General features: G+C 33.1%; 2 protein-coding genes across 14 annotated transcripts in view; both read left to right on the top strand.

Moving 5' to 3' along the window:
- CCNT2 (cyclin T2) overlaps positions 1 to 18963 on the top strand; it is a 34130-nt gene extending 15167 nt beyond the window's left edge. For 9 of the 13 annotated variants that reach the window (XM_055572758.1, XM_055572749.1, XM_055572748.1 and 6 more), the window contains 7 exons: positions 1951 to 2079; positions 3878 to 3938; positions 5870 to 5932; positions 9094 to 9139; positions 10778 to 10941; positions 14204 to 14274; positions 14758 to 18963. In XM_055572758.1, coding sequence (XP_055428733.1) covers positions 1951 to 2079; positions 3878 to 3938; positions 5870 to 5932; positions 9094 to 9139; positions 10778 to 10941; positions 14204 to 14274; positions 14758 to 16185 — 1962 coding nt within the window. In that variant the 3' untranslated portion in view covers positions 16186 to 18963. Of the gene's footprint in view, positions 1 to 1950; positions 2080 to 3877; positions 3939 to 5869; positions 5933 to 8880; positions 8975 to 9093; positions 9459 to 10777; positions 10942 to 14203; positions 14275 to 14757 lie in introns of those variants that run through there. The other 4 variants (XM_055572753.1, XM_055572751.1, XM_055572760.1 and 1 more) reach the window with 3 other exon arrangements.
- Positions 1 to 20837, top strand: part of RAB3GAP1 (RAB3 GTPase activating protein catalytic subunit 1) — a 219026-nt gene that overhangs the window by 6550 nt on the left and 191639 nt on the right. The window lies entirely within an intron of this gene.

Raw genomic sequence — 20837 nt, 5'->3', positions numbered from 1 at the left:
CTTAGCTTTTTATTACGACATTTGGAATACTGTGAACTTAATATTGGTACCTTTATATGGATTGTCCACATGTCATTCATTAAGTATTGTGAACAGCAGCTGCACAATGCTAGATAGTGGGAACACAAATGAATAATTTAGTCTCTGTGTTCAAGCTGCTTCTAGACTGGTAGGGCAGGCAAATATAATAAACCAGAAGTTAGAGTACAGTATAAGTACAATGGCAGAGGAATATACTGTTTCCTATTGAATAAAGAAGAGCATTTCGCTCTGATTCCATAAGTTGGGAGGATGTGATCTTTTGAGGTAAGCTGTTAAATAGCGAAAGAATTAATCAAACTAGGTAACAGTGATAAGAAATTTCCACTATGTAGAAAAAATCACAGAACAGATGGAAGATAATTGTAAGGTAACTACTCTCAGTTATCTTACACTTTTTACAATTTAGGAACCCCCCCTGCCCTGGATCACTGCTATATAACTGGTATTACAAGAATACTGACTAATTTGGGTATTGCTTGATTAAATCAGTTTAGTCTACATCCATGAAAACTTTAAGTATAAGTTGCTTTTTTGAGCATTCTAAATTTTTTAAGCCTGCCTTGTCATTTTAATTTTAAAAGACTGAAATAAATTGAAAGTCCAAGGTGGAATTATTCAGTCTATTTAAGGTAACATTATTTTTGGTTGTTTAGAGCCAAATTCACTTAATTTTAGGTCTGTTTTAAAGATTTTTATGTAGTAAGACAACTTCATGAAGTCATTTTTACTCCATTTACTTATCTGCAAATGCAGTTGTATTAGAGAAGGCCCCTTTCAAAGCCACAATCCAAGGATTAAGTTTTATGTCTCAGGAATGATATTTGTAAGTTGTTTGAAGAGCTGTCAGAAGAAAGAGTCCATCTTCCCTATATCAAGTTTTCTGTTTATTTTGACTACCCAAAACATGTAATGGGATTTATGCCCTCCTTCCTCCTTCCGTCCTTCTGTTGGCATTGTTTCTGTGTAGGGATTGATTACCCGCCTCCACGCAATTAGATGTTCATCTCTTAAAAAATAATGGACCTGAATCTTGACATTTAGAAATGATCCTTTCATGACCGATTTCTTGTGTGGAATCTTTGAATGTTACTAGAATTTAACATATGTCAGTTTTCTGATTCAGCAATTATTTGGTTTAGTACTAACTTTTTGGATAAATAATTGCTCAAGATGGTGTTCTCTTAGTCAATATCTCTATAGTGCTATGTTCTTACATTTCTATTTCCAGTAGATAACTTACTAAAGCTAAAACAAATTGATGATTTCTTCGTCTCCAGTTGGCAAGGTTTCTACACTATTGGTTTGTCTTACATGGTTTATTACCTGAATTTTTAGGTTCTTTTAATATTGCTTTATTGAAGTAATAGAGAAATTAAGTAGCAGTTTCATGTTCAGAATCCTCTTATTTTGTCTAGGAGATTTCTTTTTCTCTCTTAAGTAAGAGGGTATAGCTCTTAACCAAACAATGAAGCATTGATTAAAAGAGTACCTGTGAGTGGTAACTGCCTCAAAAGAGGGAAAATCTGACTATACTTGACCCACTTTCTTTTTTTCTTTACTTTCTTCCTTCCTTTCTTTTTAAAGAGCTTTGGCTTTATTATTTTGCTTTAGTTTTTTCCTCTACCTCCCCAGTGTGCATTATTATTGTTATTTAAACTTTCTTTTAAAGTGTAAGTCTTTTCCTTTTAGATTTCTACTTGCAAAGCAAGTAAAACAGATTTTATAGACTGAAGTAACAAGTTACGTCTAATGAATAACTTTCTAAACACTTAACATCAATCTTGTCATAGCCCAGTTTCAGTTCATACTGTGAATATTACATTCCTTTTTTGCATCCCCCCTTAGAAAGTAGAAGGTGTTTCCAAAATGTGTGTGTTTTTAAATCACCAAATTTTGTCTTTTCTGCAGATGATATCACCTACTGCATTATTCTTGGCTGCAAAAGTAGAAGAACAGGCTCGAAAACTTGAACATGTTATCAAAGTAGCACATGCTTGTCTTCATCCCCTAGAGCCACTGCTGGATACTAAATGTGATGTATGTAAAAATTCATTGTTTTGAGTTTTCTTTGTAAATTTGAAACCTTTTCATCATTTAAACCTAATAAAAATGTAATTCAGTTAGTGTTGCCGTCCTGTGCTGCTTATTTCTGTTTTCATTTAGGAAGGTAAATACCAGGAAGTGATCTGACAGAAACACATTTCATGTTATGTTTGTGAGGTTTTAGTCTTTCTGAATCATTTAAGTCCTTGATTCAAAGGTACTCTTTACGTGTTTGAAGTTTTATTCATTCTTACAGCAAATCAGTGATACACGTAGAGGGTACATCATATCACCTTTGGATGTATTTAAGGCCATAGATAGTTATTTTCTAAAATTGTTAGCAAATGAAGGAATAGAAAAGTCTCTGGATTTATCTCTGGACCAGTAATTAGTCTTTTTACAAGTGTTCTACTATCAATACATACATACTACTGCTTTTCTCTGATACATAAAGATGCATTTTACTATGCTTACATGAGTGGCATTTCAAAAATATTTTTATTTTCCTAAAATAGTCTGGAGGGGGAAAAAAAAAAGAGTAATACTAGTTTCCAGCTTGTATCCTCATCAACATTTCAATAGGTCTAGTTTCAAAACCCCATTTTTAAGTCTTCTGATGTCTTAAAACAGAAGCTATAGCATTCTGGGCTCTTGAAATCCTTTTTCTAGCACTCCTATGTAATTGAATTGCTTTATCAAGAACTTTTAACTACTGAATGACTACCAGTATTAATTCAGTTCGATTTGGATCAAGTTTAAGGTCCAGATTAAATATATCTGATTCTATTAATGACAAGTATTTATCCTACATGTTGGATTTAAGAGACTAAAATATTAATGTGGCCATTCAGTATAGTGAATGAGATTATTTAAAGTTATTTCTTGTAGTTTCTATTAACTTTATGAACTCAGAATTATTTCTTGCGATTACTTAGGGTATTGTTTAAATAATAGAAAAGCCTATGTTTTAAAATGAAGCTCAGTGATCTTCTCAAAGTGGGCATTAATAAAATTAAAGGTGCTTTCACTCTGAGTTTAGACGTATGTCCTTACGTAAATGAATATTTATATATAATATGGTTTTCTTATCACCCTAGTCATTTGTCATGATGCAAGAATGAGATGGCAGAAAATTTTTCATACCTTTTCTTCCCTGAGTGATTACATTTGCATGATTTAGTGAAGTTGAGGAAAAAGATTCTCTATTTTTGTCCCCACAGGTGTTCGGTACATTGTTTTGGTGTTTTATAGCTAAAAAAAAAAAATTTTTTTTTAATCTAAGGGTTTGAGGATTTGTTTTGATTTTGTCTTCTCTGAAAAGAGAAAATTATTATAAAAAATAACTCACTGACCAACTGTAGAAGTCAAGGAATTAATACATGAAGTAGCCTGTAGTGAGCTGATGAGCTTTTTGTTTAAAAGCCAGTTTGAATTTGATCTTTCTTGAGTTGGTGCTTCCTGTCCTTAATGGGACTCGAAGTGCCAATGCCTAGGTAAAGTTTTACCTTGCAGACTGGAGATCTCTTTTTTTCAGTTAATCTACCCCCTTTTGTATTATTATCCTTAGATTGGTTTTGTTTTATTTTAACATTTGTTGTATTAGAAGTAACTGAATCTATTTATTGTAGAAAATAGGTTTTATCTGTCACCCTCAGTTCATTTTCATATTTCCAAAAGATTTTGTTGGCGTTTGTAATGAATCTATGATTTAATCTTAAAAGATTTAACATTCCCATGGTCTAGTTGTGTTATGTTTATTAAACTTTTTGATATTATTATTTTTACCTGGCAGACTTATCTTCAACAGACTCAAGAACTGGTTTTACTTGAAACCATAATGCTACAAACCCTAGGTATGTACTTACATCAAGTATTATTTGTGTATGTGTTGTTGAATGCAATATTCTAAATAAAGGAACAGATTTCTGAAATAATTTTATCATTGAAGAAAGTTTCATTTGAAAATACAGCTTGGAGCCAGAGTAGTAGTGCTTGGTTCTGAGGAAACCATTTTTAAAATTTTAATTTCATTTAGCATTTAATTGAATGGTCAACATAGCTTTCAGTATGATTTCTCATATTTTCAGATGGTGAAGACTCTGGTTCATTCTGGATTTGCATTGGGGAATAAAATGGTCCTTTAGGGCTGTCGTATATGATTATAATGTTATAAACATCGAAGGCAGTCCTGCTATGCTAAAGCTTATGAATTTATCACATCATTTTAAATGTGACATAGTAATTTAAGTGTCCATCATCCTTGTCTAAAAGTTAAATTGTCTATAAGGTTTGTGCAACTTAAGTCATCTTTGAAGATCATTTATTCTGATCTTTTACTTTACTCATGAGGAGATTGAGGTTTAAGTAGGTGTGGACTGTGTAAAGTCATGTATTACTTCTGGAAGGACCTAGCAGGGTGTCATGGGAAGAATATAGGCTTTATTGAGATCTGCACTTAAATATATACTCCTCTTTATTTACTTTGTAAACTTGGTCAAAGTTCCTTTACTTTTATCCTGTGTGTGTAAGGTGGAATAATAATTCTACTTTAACACTGTGAATTTGAAGATGAAAGATTTTTTTTTAATTGCCACATAGTATTTCATAAATAATCATTGTTTATTATTAGTTGTTTTTATCTTATTTATACTCAATTCCCAGATGTTGAATAAAAGTCTAATAATCGTAGCTTTCCATTATGACAGATTTTTTTTATTACGCAAGTAGGTTGTTTGAAACACATATAACTTGTTGAAGGTTTTTATAACATAAAAAGATACAAAAATGAAAGTGAGAATCTGGACGCAACTAAACAAGAAAAATAAAAGTGTAAATCTTTTTATTCTCTCCAAATCCAGTGATTTAGCATGTTACTGTTAATATATAAATCTGAGCTTTGACAAATATTCATATAATGAAAGTTGAAGGGAAAAACATTCTTTTTAATAGTTATTTTATCATATAAAGTCCATCATATTCATACTACTGATGACAGATTTCTTAAACACAGAATGAACAGCATTATTTTAAGGGGAACATTAGAATTTACAAGATACAACTCATGGCTAAAGTGTAATTTTTGCAAGTTTAATAACAGAAATATGAATAGACCACACAATAACTTTAAAATCGAGATTACCTGCTTATTGGAATATTATTCCTTTACTACTTCTCATGGCACTATACAACGACCTCCACTTCTAAGAAAGGAAAAGGAGAAACTATGCCCTACCTACAGGGTTCACTTGCCTTAACAGTTTTATTTTTATTAGTAATAAGATGTCATTACAAGCTAACTGATTAAAACTCTTTCATCTAAGGTACACTGAGAAAATAAGAGGACTGTATCATTTAAAAGATCACCTCTCCCACTGTAGCCCAAAGATTATATTTATGAAAAATGTTCTTGTCACATCTTCTGAAAGAAGGAGTTGGAATATATTTAAGAAATATGTTACATAGTTGAATTCCCTGCTTAAATTGTGGGGCTGCTTTAATAATTGTCATGATTGTAGTTTGTAACTTAAAGATAATCTCAACTAATTGTAATTCAGAATTTTGAATAAATACTATTTAAGTAACTTTCAGTTTTCGTAATTGAAATGCTTTTCGAGATATTACTTCTTATGATTGAAGGTATAATAAGCATGTCAGTGATGAGAAACTAACTTTTGATTTTTTTAATAATGAAAAATTAATACTTACAGTGTGTGATGAGTGGGATTTCTCAGGCAAGTATTGTACTGGTATAAGTGATTGGGAAAAAAAGTGCTTTTCATTTCAGGTTTTGAGATCACCATTGAACACCCACACACAGATGTGGTGAAATGTACCCAGTTAGTAAGAGGTAAGTGATCTTTGAAACTTTTAAATTACTAATGCTTTTTATTGTCTATATTTTATATGACTGCCGTTTTGTTCTCCTAGTTTTTTGGGGGTTTTATTATTATAAAATGACAAGAAATGTCATTTTGAAGCATTATGTTTCAGTGTTCTACACCTGCCTATTAATCTACTTCTATATTTGGTCCTTCCTGGTGAATTAACTTCCTTTAAATTTAGGTGAGAGTCTCTTTTCACTAAAAAAATAATAATAATAATTAGAGGGCTTCCAAATACTAGAACTCTTTATTTTGGGCTATACTCATTCCATTTCAGTTAATATTTAAGATGTGGGCCATTTAACATATAGGTGGAGGAAATAGTATTAATTTCCAATTTATATCAAACTTCATTGACTTCTTGAAAACTGATTACAGTTTTCGAATTTGGAGGTCACCTTCACATCTTTCAGATAAAAATTGCCTTTAGATTTGTCATTTTGGGGAATGTTACACCTGTGTTCATTTGGCCAAAATTGATTTAAGTTCTTTAGCCTTAATAAAAGTGGCTTCCTTTTTGTGTATAATGAGAAAATTATTACATAGCATGATACATAACAGCATGTGATGTACCTATTAAACTGTTTATAAACAAGAGTACAAAGTTTTGTACTGTTTCTTTACTCCTTATAAAGCATGTGGTGTATGTTTTTCTACTCTTGTTAATGAATCCTATATATCGTTGTATCTCTAGAAATAATTTTTCACACAGATGCATGCTGTACTACTTTTCCTTTCCTGTTTACCATTTGAAGTGGTATGCACTAATAGTAATCACTTGGAATTTGTAGTGTGCCTTTTTCTGTTACTTCTTTTTGAAAATGAAATTTTGCAGTTTTATTCCTTTACCACTAGACTTCTTTAGGTTTGTTCTAAACAAAATGGGTAAGACTTTTGAAAGCCTTGTTTCTAGTGTTTACCTGAATGTTCTCTTATTTTATTCATTCTAAATTGAATTCATTTTATACCTAGGTAGGATTTTATTGTGTTAATGGCTACATTTAAAAAAAAAAAAAAAACTTATTGTCTGATAACTGAGTTGTCATTGTTAAGAAATGGACTTAGATTTTTTTTAAAATCTAAGAGCAAATGTTACTTATATTTAATTATGGTTCCTATTCATGGTTATATGTTTTGTAGCACTTTCTCATCCTTAGTATTACAGGATAGTATAGAATTGTATGGATAAACTAGTGTAGACATGGAATTAAGAAATAAAGCTTTAGAGAAGTTTTGTTTCCCTGGAAACTTAAAAGGGTGAGCTGTTTTGTTTGAATAATGGAGAGCCACTTAATTTGCCCTAAGTTGAGCTTAGTAAAGAAAGATGTTGAAGAAAGATACTAAATATAGGTTAAGAAACACACACACACACTTAGTAGAAAATGAAACTGAATTTTCAGCTTGGTATTGTGAAATTTGAGTCAGCTTCTCTTAAATCCTGTCTAAAGAAGCTAGAGAGATTAAAGTCCATTTATTTTGCAAAACTGAGTAGTAAAATATAAACATTTACAAAAGCTGTAAATTGGATATATCATCCAAAGCAAAATATTTAAATCTGATTTTTTTTGTTACCGTTATTAATGTTTAAAATGTGATGAATTCTTAAATTTTTGTAAAAATCTCGTTTAATGTCATTTTTGTCTGACATTTTCAAGTAACTATAATTTGCATCTTAGTCCATCTTTAAAATGTTCTTTCATGTTTGGTATATATTTTTTTCCTTTGCCCTAAAACCACTTTAAGCTAACAAAAGAACATTTTCCTTATGTTTTTCTCTGTCACAATGGCTTTTAATAGGTTACTGAATTCACATATATTCTGAGGTGAAGACTACAACGGCAATTTAAAATTATTTTTACTTATCTATATATTTTGATTCTTTTGTGGGGTGGGGGTGGGGGTAAATGGTTTGATTTCTTTGAAGTTCTCCCATGCCCCCCATGTCTGGAGATGAGAAAGTTATTATGCTCTTTGCTGCAAAATTGGCTAATGTCATTTTACAGGGACCTTTCATATCTGTGATTTCTCCTTCCCTCTCCACCAGGAAAGAATGCCTTACTTAAGTCACAATGCCTCCAAGACATCCGATGCTTTGACACTCTTCCTTAGCACAGCTCTGCTAAGCCCAAATCCCTTTTGTAAACCTTTATGTTGATGATCCATGGGGAAGCGGGGAATTACACGTGCCACGAATAAAACTAGGAGAGGGCAAGGAACTTGAGTCCTGTTAGAATGGGGTGAGTGGAGGTGAATTAATCCTAGGTGAGCAGAGAGGAAAGGTATGTCAGTGATTATGAATGTAACTGGGGAAGAAAGGGAAACTAGCAAAGGCATCCCTCTTGGGAAGAATAAGAAGTAGAAGAAGGGAGATGGGGGCTGTTTTCAATGTCAGTATCTTAAGACACTAGTTATTAAAAATTGCTTTTCTATGGAGGACCAGTATTGAAGTATCCTGATTCCCTCTAAAGTACTTATATCTTTTCTAAAGTTATCATTAATTGGATTATATAATTTAAAAATAATCACACTGGTGTTTTCTATACATCCTTGTGATGTTTTTAGGTTGTTTATTCTGTTGATGCTTAGTAACATGATGAAAAACTGAGCAGGTTGTCCTCTCTGAGTTTGGGGGTTGGGGGTTTATTTTTGATTTTTGTTTTTTGTTTTGTTTTGTTTTTTTGGTGGAAGTACTTAAACCAACTTAAATGTGATGACTGAGGATTAAGTCTGGCAGGCAACTCTTTGTATTTTGTATTAGACTTCAAAATCTTTTCTTCTTCTTCTTCTTTTTTTTTTTTTTTTTTAAATCCAGGAGAATGCTTTATTGCAACTTTTAGCTGACTAGATGCTTAACTTAGTAACAAGTTTAGCCCTTGTAACTGGCTAGCTAAAAGCAAATCGGCTTGTTTCTCAGATCTTTGGGGGATAGCAAGAAACATTTGAGTGAATGTTGTTGAAGATTTTCAGTAGTATAGAAAATGATGGCGCTCTTGTGATATTTGTAAGTAGTAAGTAAAATTTACTTTTTGTGTACAAATCTTTGAAGTTTTTGTTGTGTTGAGAACTTTTTGATGGTAGCATGTTAAAGCTGATAGTATTGTCTTCGTTTTTTTTTCTTTTCTTACAGCAAGCAAGGATTTGGCACAGACATCCTATTTCATGGCTACCAACAGGTTGTTATCCTGACCCTCTTTGTTGCACTGTTGTAGCACACTATAGCTTCCTTTAATGCAGGGCCCCCTCAATGTGTCTCTCACCCTTGTTGCAGCAGGAGACTGGACCATCTACTGTGGTGGTACCTTCCTGTCTGCTTTGCGGTGTATTGTACAAGGGACTTTTGGCACAGAGGGGTTAAATGCACAATGTGAAGTGTAGTGGTGCTTTCTGGTGACATATTCTCGATTTGTGAGTGCATAAGTCTAAAATTGGTAGCCTGAATAGCAGCTAAAGATTACAAAGAGCTAAACTTAACCTAGAAATTCGAGCAACTTGGTAAGTATAAAGCTATTTCTAGTTTACAATTATAGTTAAATGACAATTTTTAAAAATTTCACATTGATCCTATCTTAACTTTAATCATTAAAGTTTTTTAATAAATAAAATTTATATAACTTGGGTTTTTTTTCCAGATAATACCCACCAGTAGTAGATTAGTAGTAGTCACATCCTATCAGTGCCTTGATTTGCATACGTGTAATTTTTACTTAAACGTTCAGTATTTTCTCTTTAGTTCATTTAAAGAACAGTATCGGTTTGTGCTTGACCAGTAGACATTTTCATCAGTTCTGAAATAGAACTGGAAGAATAGTTTTTAAAAGTTTTTCATATCTAATATATAATTTTGTTCTGGATTGATTATAATGATTTAAATTTGTTTTTTTAAATGAGTCATTGGGGAGGAGTGGACTAAACCAGCTTTATGTGGTCCTTAATTTCTTGTGATACTGTTATGTTTTGTTTAAAACTTTGAATTGCCAAAAAAGCCAGTATATTTTCTTAGGTATATATTGTTGGAATTTAACCTCTGTCCCTAGAAATACTGAACAAGGCAAGAACCACTTAAATTTAAAATTTGGGTTAGAAAAAGCTAGCTGTGACATGTTGCAAGTGCAGTTTTTGGCATGTCATGGAAGGAGAGAGGTAGTATTTTGGTAGATTTAGCAGCATTGGGCCTTGAAGCTATTCAGCAAAAGGTAAGTTTTCTCTGTGGCATTGCTGAGAAGATAGTTTTACCTAAATAAGTGTTAAACATATGAGTTACTTCAGAATGAATGAATGTTAAGCCACATGGAATGGTAGAATCCGTGATTATAATGTGGTATTGAAATTACCTTGTCAGTTGTACAGTTTTCTGCTTTTTTCTTTATTCTACCATGACATTACAAAAGAAACAAAAATACCACCCAAAAAAGTTTTAAGTCATTTTACTTATATATAGTAATTACTGGAAATGTACTGTCTTCCTCTGCTTTTATAAAGAAGTAAAAATAGTTGTAATTTAGATGTAAAAACAAAGTTTAGATATACTGATGTATTAGTATTAGTAGTATTAATAATATACTCTGGGGAGTAAGAATATGAAAACATTGATAATCTATATGGGTTTTTAGTGTTTGAGTTTTTGTGACCATAGTCATAAAAAGTGTCATAATGTTAGCTTTTAATTTTATAAAATAAGGTTTTGTACTCTAGACTTAAAAAAGAAAACTTACATAATTTTGTTTTTCCTCTAATCTTATTGGTAAATGTTTTTCTTTGTTTTACATATTTGAATTTCTATGACTCTTCGTTCCAAATCTGCTCTACAACAGTCTGCATCTTACAACCTTCTGTCTTCAGTATAAACCAACAGTGATAGCATGTGTGTGCATTCATTTGGCTTGCAAATGGTCCAATTGGGAGATTCCTGTGTCAACTGATGGAAAACATTGGTGGGAATATGTGGATCCTACAGTTACTCTGGAATTACTAGATGGTAAGTAGAGAAAATCTTTTTGTTACAACAAAATATTTTCTTACTTTTTATCATGGATTAAGCATTCTGTCTGCTTCTGTATAGATTTTAAAAAATTTTGAGTTCCCATATATTCATGGTCAGTTGAACAATTTTGGCCAGTCCAGGATCCTCCTTCACCCTATAGTTAACTTGATGCCATTCCCAGGTATCATTTCATCTACTGGTATTTCCTCTTTTGAAAAGATAAAAAATCTTTAAAAACATAGTTCTATTTTAACAATTTGGCAATAGGATTTAAAAGTACAGTTACATGATCTCATGAATAGGATGAGAATAAATTCATTAGCCTAAAGGGGGAAAAATGAACATATTATTAACCACTACTCAATATCTAAAGCCCTTTCATGACTTTTCAAAGAAATATGATTTAATATAATGCTGCAGGTTGATAATACAAGCATACATAATTTTAAAGTATACTAATTTTGTTGGGTTTAAAATGTATAAACACAAAGTCATGTATTAACTTACTGTAGAAGATGTGAAGCAGTAAGCTAATGGTATTTTCATGGTAATATTCCTTGTTGTGTTGTTCTCCTGGTGATAAAGTGTGTCATTGTTGCCGTGCATTAATAAGTATGAATTGACAAGGAAAAATTGGGAGTGTAAGTTCTATAAATGAATCTGGCATTTAGGGGTCTCCTGATAGGAAATTTTTCTGGCAGGCCAGAGGTAGAATATCCTTGCAGATTAAGACATTTTAACCTTAAGGAACTATAGATTTCAGAAAGGAAATAGATAACACTTCTTAAATCTAAACTGGTATGTTAGGTTTTCAGCTTCTTTTTGTGTGCTTTCCCCAGCTTCCTTTACAAAATTGAAACTGATGAGAAAACTGGATTTACAGGACATCTGTTACGTAAAAGTGAGAGACCCCTAAGGCTTTGGAATGTGGTTTTCCATTAATATCTCAGATGCTGCTTTAAGGTAGAAATTTATTTAAGGGTCTGCACCCTTTTCTGTGAAGGGCCAAATAGTAACTATTTTAGGGTTTGTGGGCTATACTGTCTGCAACAAGACAACTCTGCCACCAGAGCTAGAAAGCAACCACAGGCAACTGTAAGTGTTATAGCTGTGTTCTAGTAAATATATTTACAAAAACAGGATACAGGTCATACTTGGCTCACTAATGATAGTTTAAAGTTTATTCAGAGTAGTAGGAAATCTTCAGTGAGTTGAAATATAACATCTTCTAAAAACTAGTGGGAACTTTTTATTTTCCCATTTGTGACTTGAAATTGTCTGTGCCACCATCTTATTTTAGTAGTCAAAAGGTAAGATAAAATAGTTGTCTGATCTATTGATATTATATAATAGATATGGTAAGATATAAGATAAATAAGATAAAAACTTAATAAAAATAGTTTCTATACATGTCTCTAAAATAAAGTTTACAGAAAGCAAGTAATCTGCCTTTTATCCTGCTCTTAAATTGTAGGTAAAGTCTTTTTTGACACAACATCACAACATGAGCCATCTAAATATCTCTTTGCTTCTGTTCTGAAAAAGCTCAAGTTCACATTCATTTGAACATTGAATAGGAATCTTGGACACTTAACACATTGAAAATTTCAACATATGTAGCAGCAGCCTTTTCTCTATTTTGATTACATTAAAACGTAACAAAATTTCAGATGTTAAGAGTATCTGAATTTTACATTTAATGACTGTCACCAGAACAACATTGATTGTATTTGGCCTACCTATAAGAGGGTTGGGGCGGGGGTGGGGGGGGCCGGTTATTGATGAATAACAAACCCTCGTGTGTTTTTTATAATTTGAATTTTTCTGAAACTGAATCAGAATGATTTATTGTTAATTTTGGACCCAGGGGCATTGTGTATCTGCTGGATTTACTACTGTGTCCAAGTAGAAAAGTGGTCTTTTTTTTTTTCAAATGAAGAAGTGGTAGTATAGGCAATAGATCTTTTTTTCATCTAAACTGAATCAAAAGGCTCCTGAGACTTTAGCAGGAACTAGTTGTCACAGATTATGAGCACATAATGATGCAAAATTTTTATCAGTCTCTTTATACTAAATGGGCATTAATAATATTATATGACATTCTCATTTGATATTATTAATACTTACGTTGAGAGTGGCCAGTAACTTTATTAATAACACTTATTTTTCTACGGAGTTGAAAACTATAATTCGTCTTAACCATACCACTTTGGAAAAGTGAATCATCTCTTATTTCATTGTAATCCTAAATTTAAGAAGAAAAATTGTAGAAATGTGACCAGGGTGATTTACTGAAATGTTAATAATATGTTGACTGCTAGGAAGTTACAAATATAGGTAAAGAAATTTTTTCATTTTAACTTTGAAATGGTTTTAAATTTAAAGAAACTGTGAAATGGTACAGATTCTGTGCTGTTATACCCTGTACCCAGTTTCTCTAATATTAGCATCTTACATAATAACAACATCTAAGAGCCCATGTTCCATTTAGTTGCCATGCCCCCCTTTAATCTCTCTTCCAATCTGTGCCAATCTTCTCTTTCACGTCCTTAACACTTTGAAGAATAATGGTCAGTTATTTTATAAAATGTTCCTCAGTTAGAGTTTGTCTCATGTTTTCCCATTGTTAAATTGAGGTTTTGCATTTTGGGCAAGAATACCACAGAAATGAGTTGTCCTACTCAATGCATCATCAAGGTGTATCATGTTGATATGTTTTATTGCTGGTAACAATAGTCATGATCACTTGGTTAGGGTTGTAAAGTTACTAATTTTCTTTTTGTAATTAATATCTTGATTATACAAATATTCTCTTTTTTCCTTAAACTTTTGGGCACTGATTGTAAAGAATCTAATGATGGACTTTGCCCACCACAGTTATTCCTGATGTTTGCCTGATAGCAGTTTTCTGTTTGGGAGCAATTTTTTAAATGTGACTAAATTTTTCAGAGATTCTAAGTAAGCATTTAAAATCAGGGACATGTGGGAGGAGGGGTTTTTGTTTGATTGTTTTTTGGATTTTTTGTTTGTTTGTTTTGGTTTTTTCTTTTTTTTTAATCAGAAAAAATTTTTTTAAGATTCATCTTTGAAAATACCAGTTCAGAGCTGTGTGTACTTCTGTATGTGCTGATGGTTGAATTAGGAAGGTGATCATGAAGTAGATGAACTCTTGTGCTTTCTTTTTAATATTGCCCACTTGAGAGAATTCTAAATCTAAAGGCACCTTCTAAGTTTTAAATTTAAATTTTATTTTTAGAGCTAACACATGAGTTTCTACAAATATTGGAGAAAACGCCTAGTAGGTTGAAGAAGATTCGATACTGGAGGGTAAGAGAATTGACAGGGTTTATCAGAACATCAATTTCTAATAATTTGAATTTTTATGGTTAAATATTCTTATTTCTAATATTTGAAGTAATTACAGTGTATCATAAGCTACATGCGCTCCTAATTTATCCAACTACTGTGTCCAGTAGACTTTGCTATAAATACTTTATGGATTTCTTATTCTCATAGTGATTACTGTGGAAATAGTATCCTCACTTTACAAAAAGGGGAATTAAAGCTAGACAAGTTAAATTCCTCTCTCAGATGCTGGGCTGGAATTTATTCAGTATCTAATTTAAAGCCAATGCTTTCACTATATATAGTCTTATTTTATGTCTCTAAATAAGATGTTTGTTTACTCGCAACAAAGTCCAACCCCAGGTGATTTTATTTTCATATATTTAATATGTAATTTTCCTAAGCAAAGACATTTCTATTAAATTCCTTTGCTGTCATTGTTTCTTCTGTGTTTTATTTAAATAGGCTAACCAGGCAGCTGGGAAACCAAAAGTAGATGGACAAGTATCAGAAACGCCTCTTCTGGGTTCATCTTTGGTCCAGAATTCCATGTTAGTAGATAGTGTTACTGGTGTGCCTACCAAACCAAGTTTTCAGAAACCATCTACATCAGCTTTCCCTGCACCAGTACCTCTAAATTCAGGAAATATTTCTGTTCAAGACAGCCATGCATCTGATAATTTGTCAATGCTAGCAACAGGAATGCCGAGTACCTCATATGGTTTGTCATCACACCAAGAATGGCCTCAGCATCAAGAGTCGGCAAGGACAGAACAGATATATTCACAGAAACAGGAAACATCTTTGTCTGGTAGCCAGTACAACATCAACTTCAAGCAGGGACCTTCTGTATCATTGCATTCAGGATTGCATCACAGACCTGACAAAATTTCTGATCATTCTTCTGTTAAGCAAGATTATACTCATAAAGCAGGGAGCAGTAAACACCATGGGCCAATTTCTGCTACTCCTGGAGTAATTCCTCAGAAAATGTCTTTAGATAAATATAGAGAAAAACGTAAGCTAGAAAGCCTTGATCTGGATGCAAGGGATCATTATATAGCTGCCCAGGTAGAACAGCAGCACAAACATGTACAGTCTCAGGCAGCCAGCAGCAGTTCTGTGACTTCTCCCATTAAAATGAAAATTCCCATTACAAATGCTGAAAAACCTGAAAAATATATGGCAGAGAAGAAGGAAAAGAGTGGATCACTGAAATTACGGATTCCAATACCACCCACTGATAAAAGTGTCAGTAAAGAAGAACTGAAAATGAAAATAAAAGTTTCTTCCTCAGAAAGACACAGCTCTTCTGATGAAGGCAGTGGGAAGAGCAAGCATTCAAGCCCACACGTTAGCAGGGACCATAAGGAGAAGCACAAGGAGCATCCTTCCAACCGCCACCACCCCAGCAGTCACAAGCATTCCCACTCGTACAGTGGCAGCAGCAGTGGTGGCAGTAAACATAGTGCTGACGGAATAGCACCCACTGTTCTGAGGAGTCCTGTTGGCCTGAGCAGTGATGGCATTTCCTCTAGTTCCAGCTCTTCAAGGAAGAAGCTGCATATCAATGATGCATCTCACAACCATCACTCCAAAATGAGCAAAAGTTCCAAAAGTTCAGGTAGTTCATCTAGTTCTTCCTCCTCTGTTAAGCAGTATATATCCTCTCACAACTCTGTTTTTAACCATCCCTTACCCCCTCCTCCCCCTGTCACATACCAGGTGGGCTACGGACATCTCAGCACCCTCGTGAAACTGGACAAGAAGCCAGTGGAGACCAACGGTCCTGATGTCAATCACGAGTACAGTACAAACAGCCAGCATATGGACTACAAAGACACATTCGACATGCTGGACTCGCTGTTAAGTGCCCAAGGAATGAACATGTAATCATTTCTTTAGGTCAATTTTTCCTTTCCTTTTTTAATTTAAAAATTGTTAGAATGGAAAACTTCCTCCTGATCTAGCAGTGGTAACACCTGCTGTTAGTACCACTGCTTCAATATTTGTAAGTGCTGCTTTATTCTTCATTCTGAAAAGAAGAGATTATAGTAAACAAGTCTTTATCTCCACATATGATAGTGTTATAAATACTGTAAAAGCATGGAAGGTGCAAAACTCAGTATTTCTACAATTGCAGCTAAGAACATTAGGGTGAATGGCTGGCTGCTTCTAGGAATATAAGATGCCTCAAGCATTCGTTTATTTATAATTTGAATACTGTAGCTATTTTTTGTTGTTGCTTGGCTTTTGAATGAGTGTAAATTGTTTTCTTTTGTGTATTTATACTTGTATGTATGATTTGCATGTTTCACTGATAAAGGGATAAAACAGTATACTGACAACTGTTTACAAGAAAGTGGAGAAAAATGTACATACATTTTTGTATGTTTAGATATTACCATAAATACTCAGGATTGGAGCTGCTTGTAAGTATAACAATATACAGAATAACTTTATTTTATCTTGTCAGAGTCCATCACTAATCTAAAACAAAGGTGGCACTTTTTCATGTTAACCTTAAACTCTAGGCCTTACTGGAAGCCACTGAAGGGGGACACTTCACTACCGGATGGGTATGCAGTGCCACAGATGGTTGTTTACTCCATGAGGCACTGATTCTGCCTTCAGAGGTTCTGACCAGACTGGCTGCTGAAAGAGCCCCTGAATTTCTGAAGGCTTGAAGAGGAAAAAATAAAGTTTACATACTCTTGATGTGAAGTGCATTTAAGTGTTTGTTGGCTTGTTGCAGTACTATAAACACAGAGGTGTTAATAATGGTTAAGTAGATTACTGTGATTTGAAAACTAAATTCACAAAAACTTACATTAGTGCAGAATTAGTAAGTTTTTTTCTTAAATAAAGAACTTTAACACTACATATTTTAACCGTAAACAGAATCGCTTTTCCTTTGGCATTCAGAATGACACCATGTTCTTAAACATACCCCTCCCTTGAAGTGTGTTTGTGTGTGATGCCATATTTCTTTTTCAGGTAAATGCAGTCTTCCTTATAAAAATGAAATTAAACCTATTGCTCTCTCAGTTGTTTTATATTCTAACAATAAATAAACAAAAAAGGTCACTGACTGTGCATTGTACCTGTATTTATATCTTTCGGTTGTTAACAGGAAGCTCTCTGAGGGGAAGAAAAAAGGTAAGCCTCCAGATAAAACAGCTAGTGGAGGTTTTCCATGTGTTTGCACATCTCAGTATATTCCTGTTGAGGTCAAGTTTGCAGTCTTCTGACTTCTGAGCAAATGATAGACTTTAACTTGTTTAAAATTTGTCTTAAATGCCAGTAACGTGACTCTGGTTTATCAGCTAATCTTCAATTCTGTGGTAAATCTTTGAGCTGTTGAGTATCTTTGAGATGGGTTGAATTCAACTTCTGTTGAACTGAAAACTGTCTTAATTTTTTCCTCTATGTATATGAATTATTTTTGTTACAAAGCCACTGATATGTGCACAATTGTAATTTTACTCAAGTATGTTGCAGTTGTAAATATTAGAGTTTAATCTTGTGCTCTACTTTTATTTAGCAATTACCTGATTTGCCGGTAGCTTTATAATTTTTTTAAGATAATTATTCATTATTTTGTCAATGTTATTTGAATTTAGGATACTAGGAGTCTCTTTTTAGGGACTTTGCTTAGCTAGCATGTCCTAACTTTGTTCTTGTCTTGCATAACTTTAGTAATCTTTGTCATTACATGTAACTTTGTTGCTCTGTATGGCATATTATTGTATCCATAAACATGGTAATTTTGATACAGTTATACTTTTACAGTGGTACATAATCCAAGGACTAGTATAGAATTAAGAGGAGTGCAAGATGAGGGAGGGAAGGGTTTTTTTGTTCTTGGTAATTTAGATGTGAAACCTCTATGGAGCTATCATGTGAAATGATACTGGGTGGTTGTGCTACTGTATAATGGGGATGATAATACCAGGAATTTTAATAAGATTTTGTAAAGAATATCCAGAAAAGTAGTGAACTTATTTTCAGTATGACATAGAAAACAATGTGAATATTTAAGGTCTGTGACTATACTTAAACTTCACTAAGGATTTGCAGAATTGTTTTGAGATGTGAGAATAAAGGTAATTTTGTTGAATCTTTTGGTGCTAATGATGGACAGTTAAAAAGGTAGCTAGTGTATATTGTTATGGGGAAGTACTTATTAGTTACTTCCAAAATTGATAATGCTATGTATTCACTTTTCACTCTGTAAATGTAATTCTTTACAATGACTTTATTTATTAAAGGGCAGACAGTTGTAATTTTTACAGGGTTTTGTGAGCTATTCAAACTCTTTAACTTCTGAACAGGATATTAGCTTCTAAAACCACAGTGGGGATAAAATATGGAAATTCTTTTAAGTTTCATTTCCATTAAATGAGAACCCTTATAATTCATATTGCCATGAATTTGACCATCTTGTTTGCATAAAATAGTTCATCAGCCTGGTCCCAGTAGGCTCAACCAAAGAAAAAGACTCCAATGAATGGACATTATTACTGAGTCTTCTTGTAAGTAGCCATAAATAAACCAAAATAGTATCAAATTTAGGTATGAAATTCCACATGTGCAAAGTACTGTTAAGGTGATACATTTTTGATGAGATTTTTAAAAATATTTGAACTATTAAAAACCGTTATCTTTAAACATCCTATAAAAGAGTGATTCATTTTGCAGTTGTGTTTTCCTTAGATCAGAGATCATTGATTTGTTACCTTTATGCAGAAGCACATTACATAGAAAGGCTTTACTTCTACCTCTTTGAACTAATTTTTTGATATTGAGCTGTGCCCCCTAAATATTTGCCTTAGCTGTTTTAAAATACACTGTTTTCAGAACCAAAGCAAGGAGTGGTTTTTTCACAGAAACATTCTCAGAGGCAAACATTATCCCAGAAAACTGGTGGTAGCATCTTTTAGTAGTAAGACCTTGCAAAATGTCCTAGTTCCTTTTTTTTTTTTTTTTTTTTTTAATTAACGCTGCGGTTCATTTTTTGTTGCAGGTATTTAAATACTGAAAAGTCATGTAGTCACCCCAAGGTTTATCTTTGAAAACAGTACAAGTGCGTCTTGATCTCTGTATGCAGATTCATTCTTGTTAGAGTTCTTAAGAATCAAAAAAAATTTCTACCATGATAAATGGTTTCATGCAAAATGTCATAAGGGGTGCTTACATTACTTTGTGCAAACAGATTATAATTATGTAGGATATATTTCCTGGCCTGTCTATCTACTTTGAACTAAAGAAATGACTAGTTAAGGTCAATTTCAGGTAATCAAATTTGAAATGTTTTTGTTACCGAATGTCCTGCCTTAAAAGCATTTTAAGCACATGTTTTTGGTTATATTTGAGAACTTAAATTATTTTTATTCCTTAACTAATCTTAAGATTAATCTTAACTAATAAACCACTGCTTATATATGCATGACTATTACATACTCTTTAAGTAGTACCCTTGGTTGGTTAGATTTTTTTAGGGTTTTACATTTACTATGGAAATAGAGTTTTAAAGAACATGGTAATATCTCTAAGGGAAGATAGTTCTGTCAAGATATTTCACCATTCCCAAGTTTACCTAAACAGAAAAGCAATTTTTTGTGACCTACTACTGTGCTTAAATAGCTAGGTGATTTTTAAGATCTTTGCTGAGAAAAATCAGAGCTTTTGTTACAAATAATTCTTTATTCAGCAGTCTCTGCTTTCTTGGAAGGTAGTAGGATTTCCTAACCACATTTATCCAGATAAAAAAATGAGTTAAGTCCCACAAGTGAGAAAACACTTGGTGACAAACGCTAATTTCATGGACCAGTTTGTTAGGCTGACTTAGGAGTTTCTGGATTGGAGAAGCAGCACATTCTGCCCCCGTCCTTCTCAGGTGTCAAATTACAGTACCAGTGCATTAATTTGAGGATTCACAACTATATTGATAACCTGAAATTTTTTTTTCCTGTAAGCCAAATAGTCAGAAGTTTGTCTTGGTAAGAGAAGTTTGCCTCTGAAACATCTGTATTCCAAGCATTTTAGGTCTGATACTATGCATCCATTTTTTATTTTGCAATGTTAATTTGGGCACAGCCACCTTTTGCTTCTATGACTCCTCTTCTGTTCACTTACCAGTATGTGTTCTGCTTGAAGTTTCATAAGGTAGCTTGCTAAATAAGCAAGATACATTGGAAGGTTGTGTGGCTAGGAGTAATTCTGGTCTCTCAAAAGTGACTTACCCTGTTCTCTGTGATCCATTAATCGCAAAAGTAAATTCTGAGGGCTGATTTCCTTTATTTCCAAGTTTGGGGGAGAAATCTCACTTAAAACCTGTTTAGTGGTTGATTTAACTTGATTTGCCTATTGTTAATGAGTACATTTTTTTAAGTTGTGTTTTTCAAGCAGTTTCACCCACCTAGTTTGAAAAGCCTATGTACTCATTTGTTGGCAGCAATAATTGGGATTTCATTTTGTGAATGTACTCAGAACCCCCAAGGACTATTGAACAGGATGTTTGCCAATAGAAAATCTAAAACAAG

The sequence above is a fragment of the Bubalus kerabau genome, chromosome 3 (assembly GCF_029407905.1).
Source record: "Bubalus kerabau isolate K-KA32 ecotype Philippines breed swamp buffalo chromosome 3, PCC_UOA_SB_1v2, whole genome shotgun sequence".
In the NCBI taxonomy this organism is placed as follows: Eukaryota; Metazoa; Chordata; class Mammalia; order Artiodactyla; family Bovidae; genus Bubalus; species Bubalus kerabau.
The sequence above is the reverse complement of the archived record's forward strand: the minus strand, read 5'-3'. Positions and strand labels throughout refer to the sequence as shown.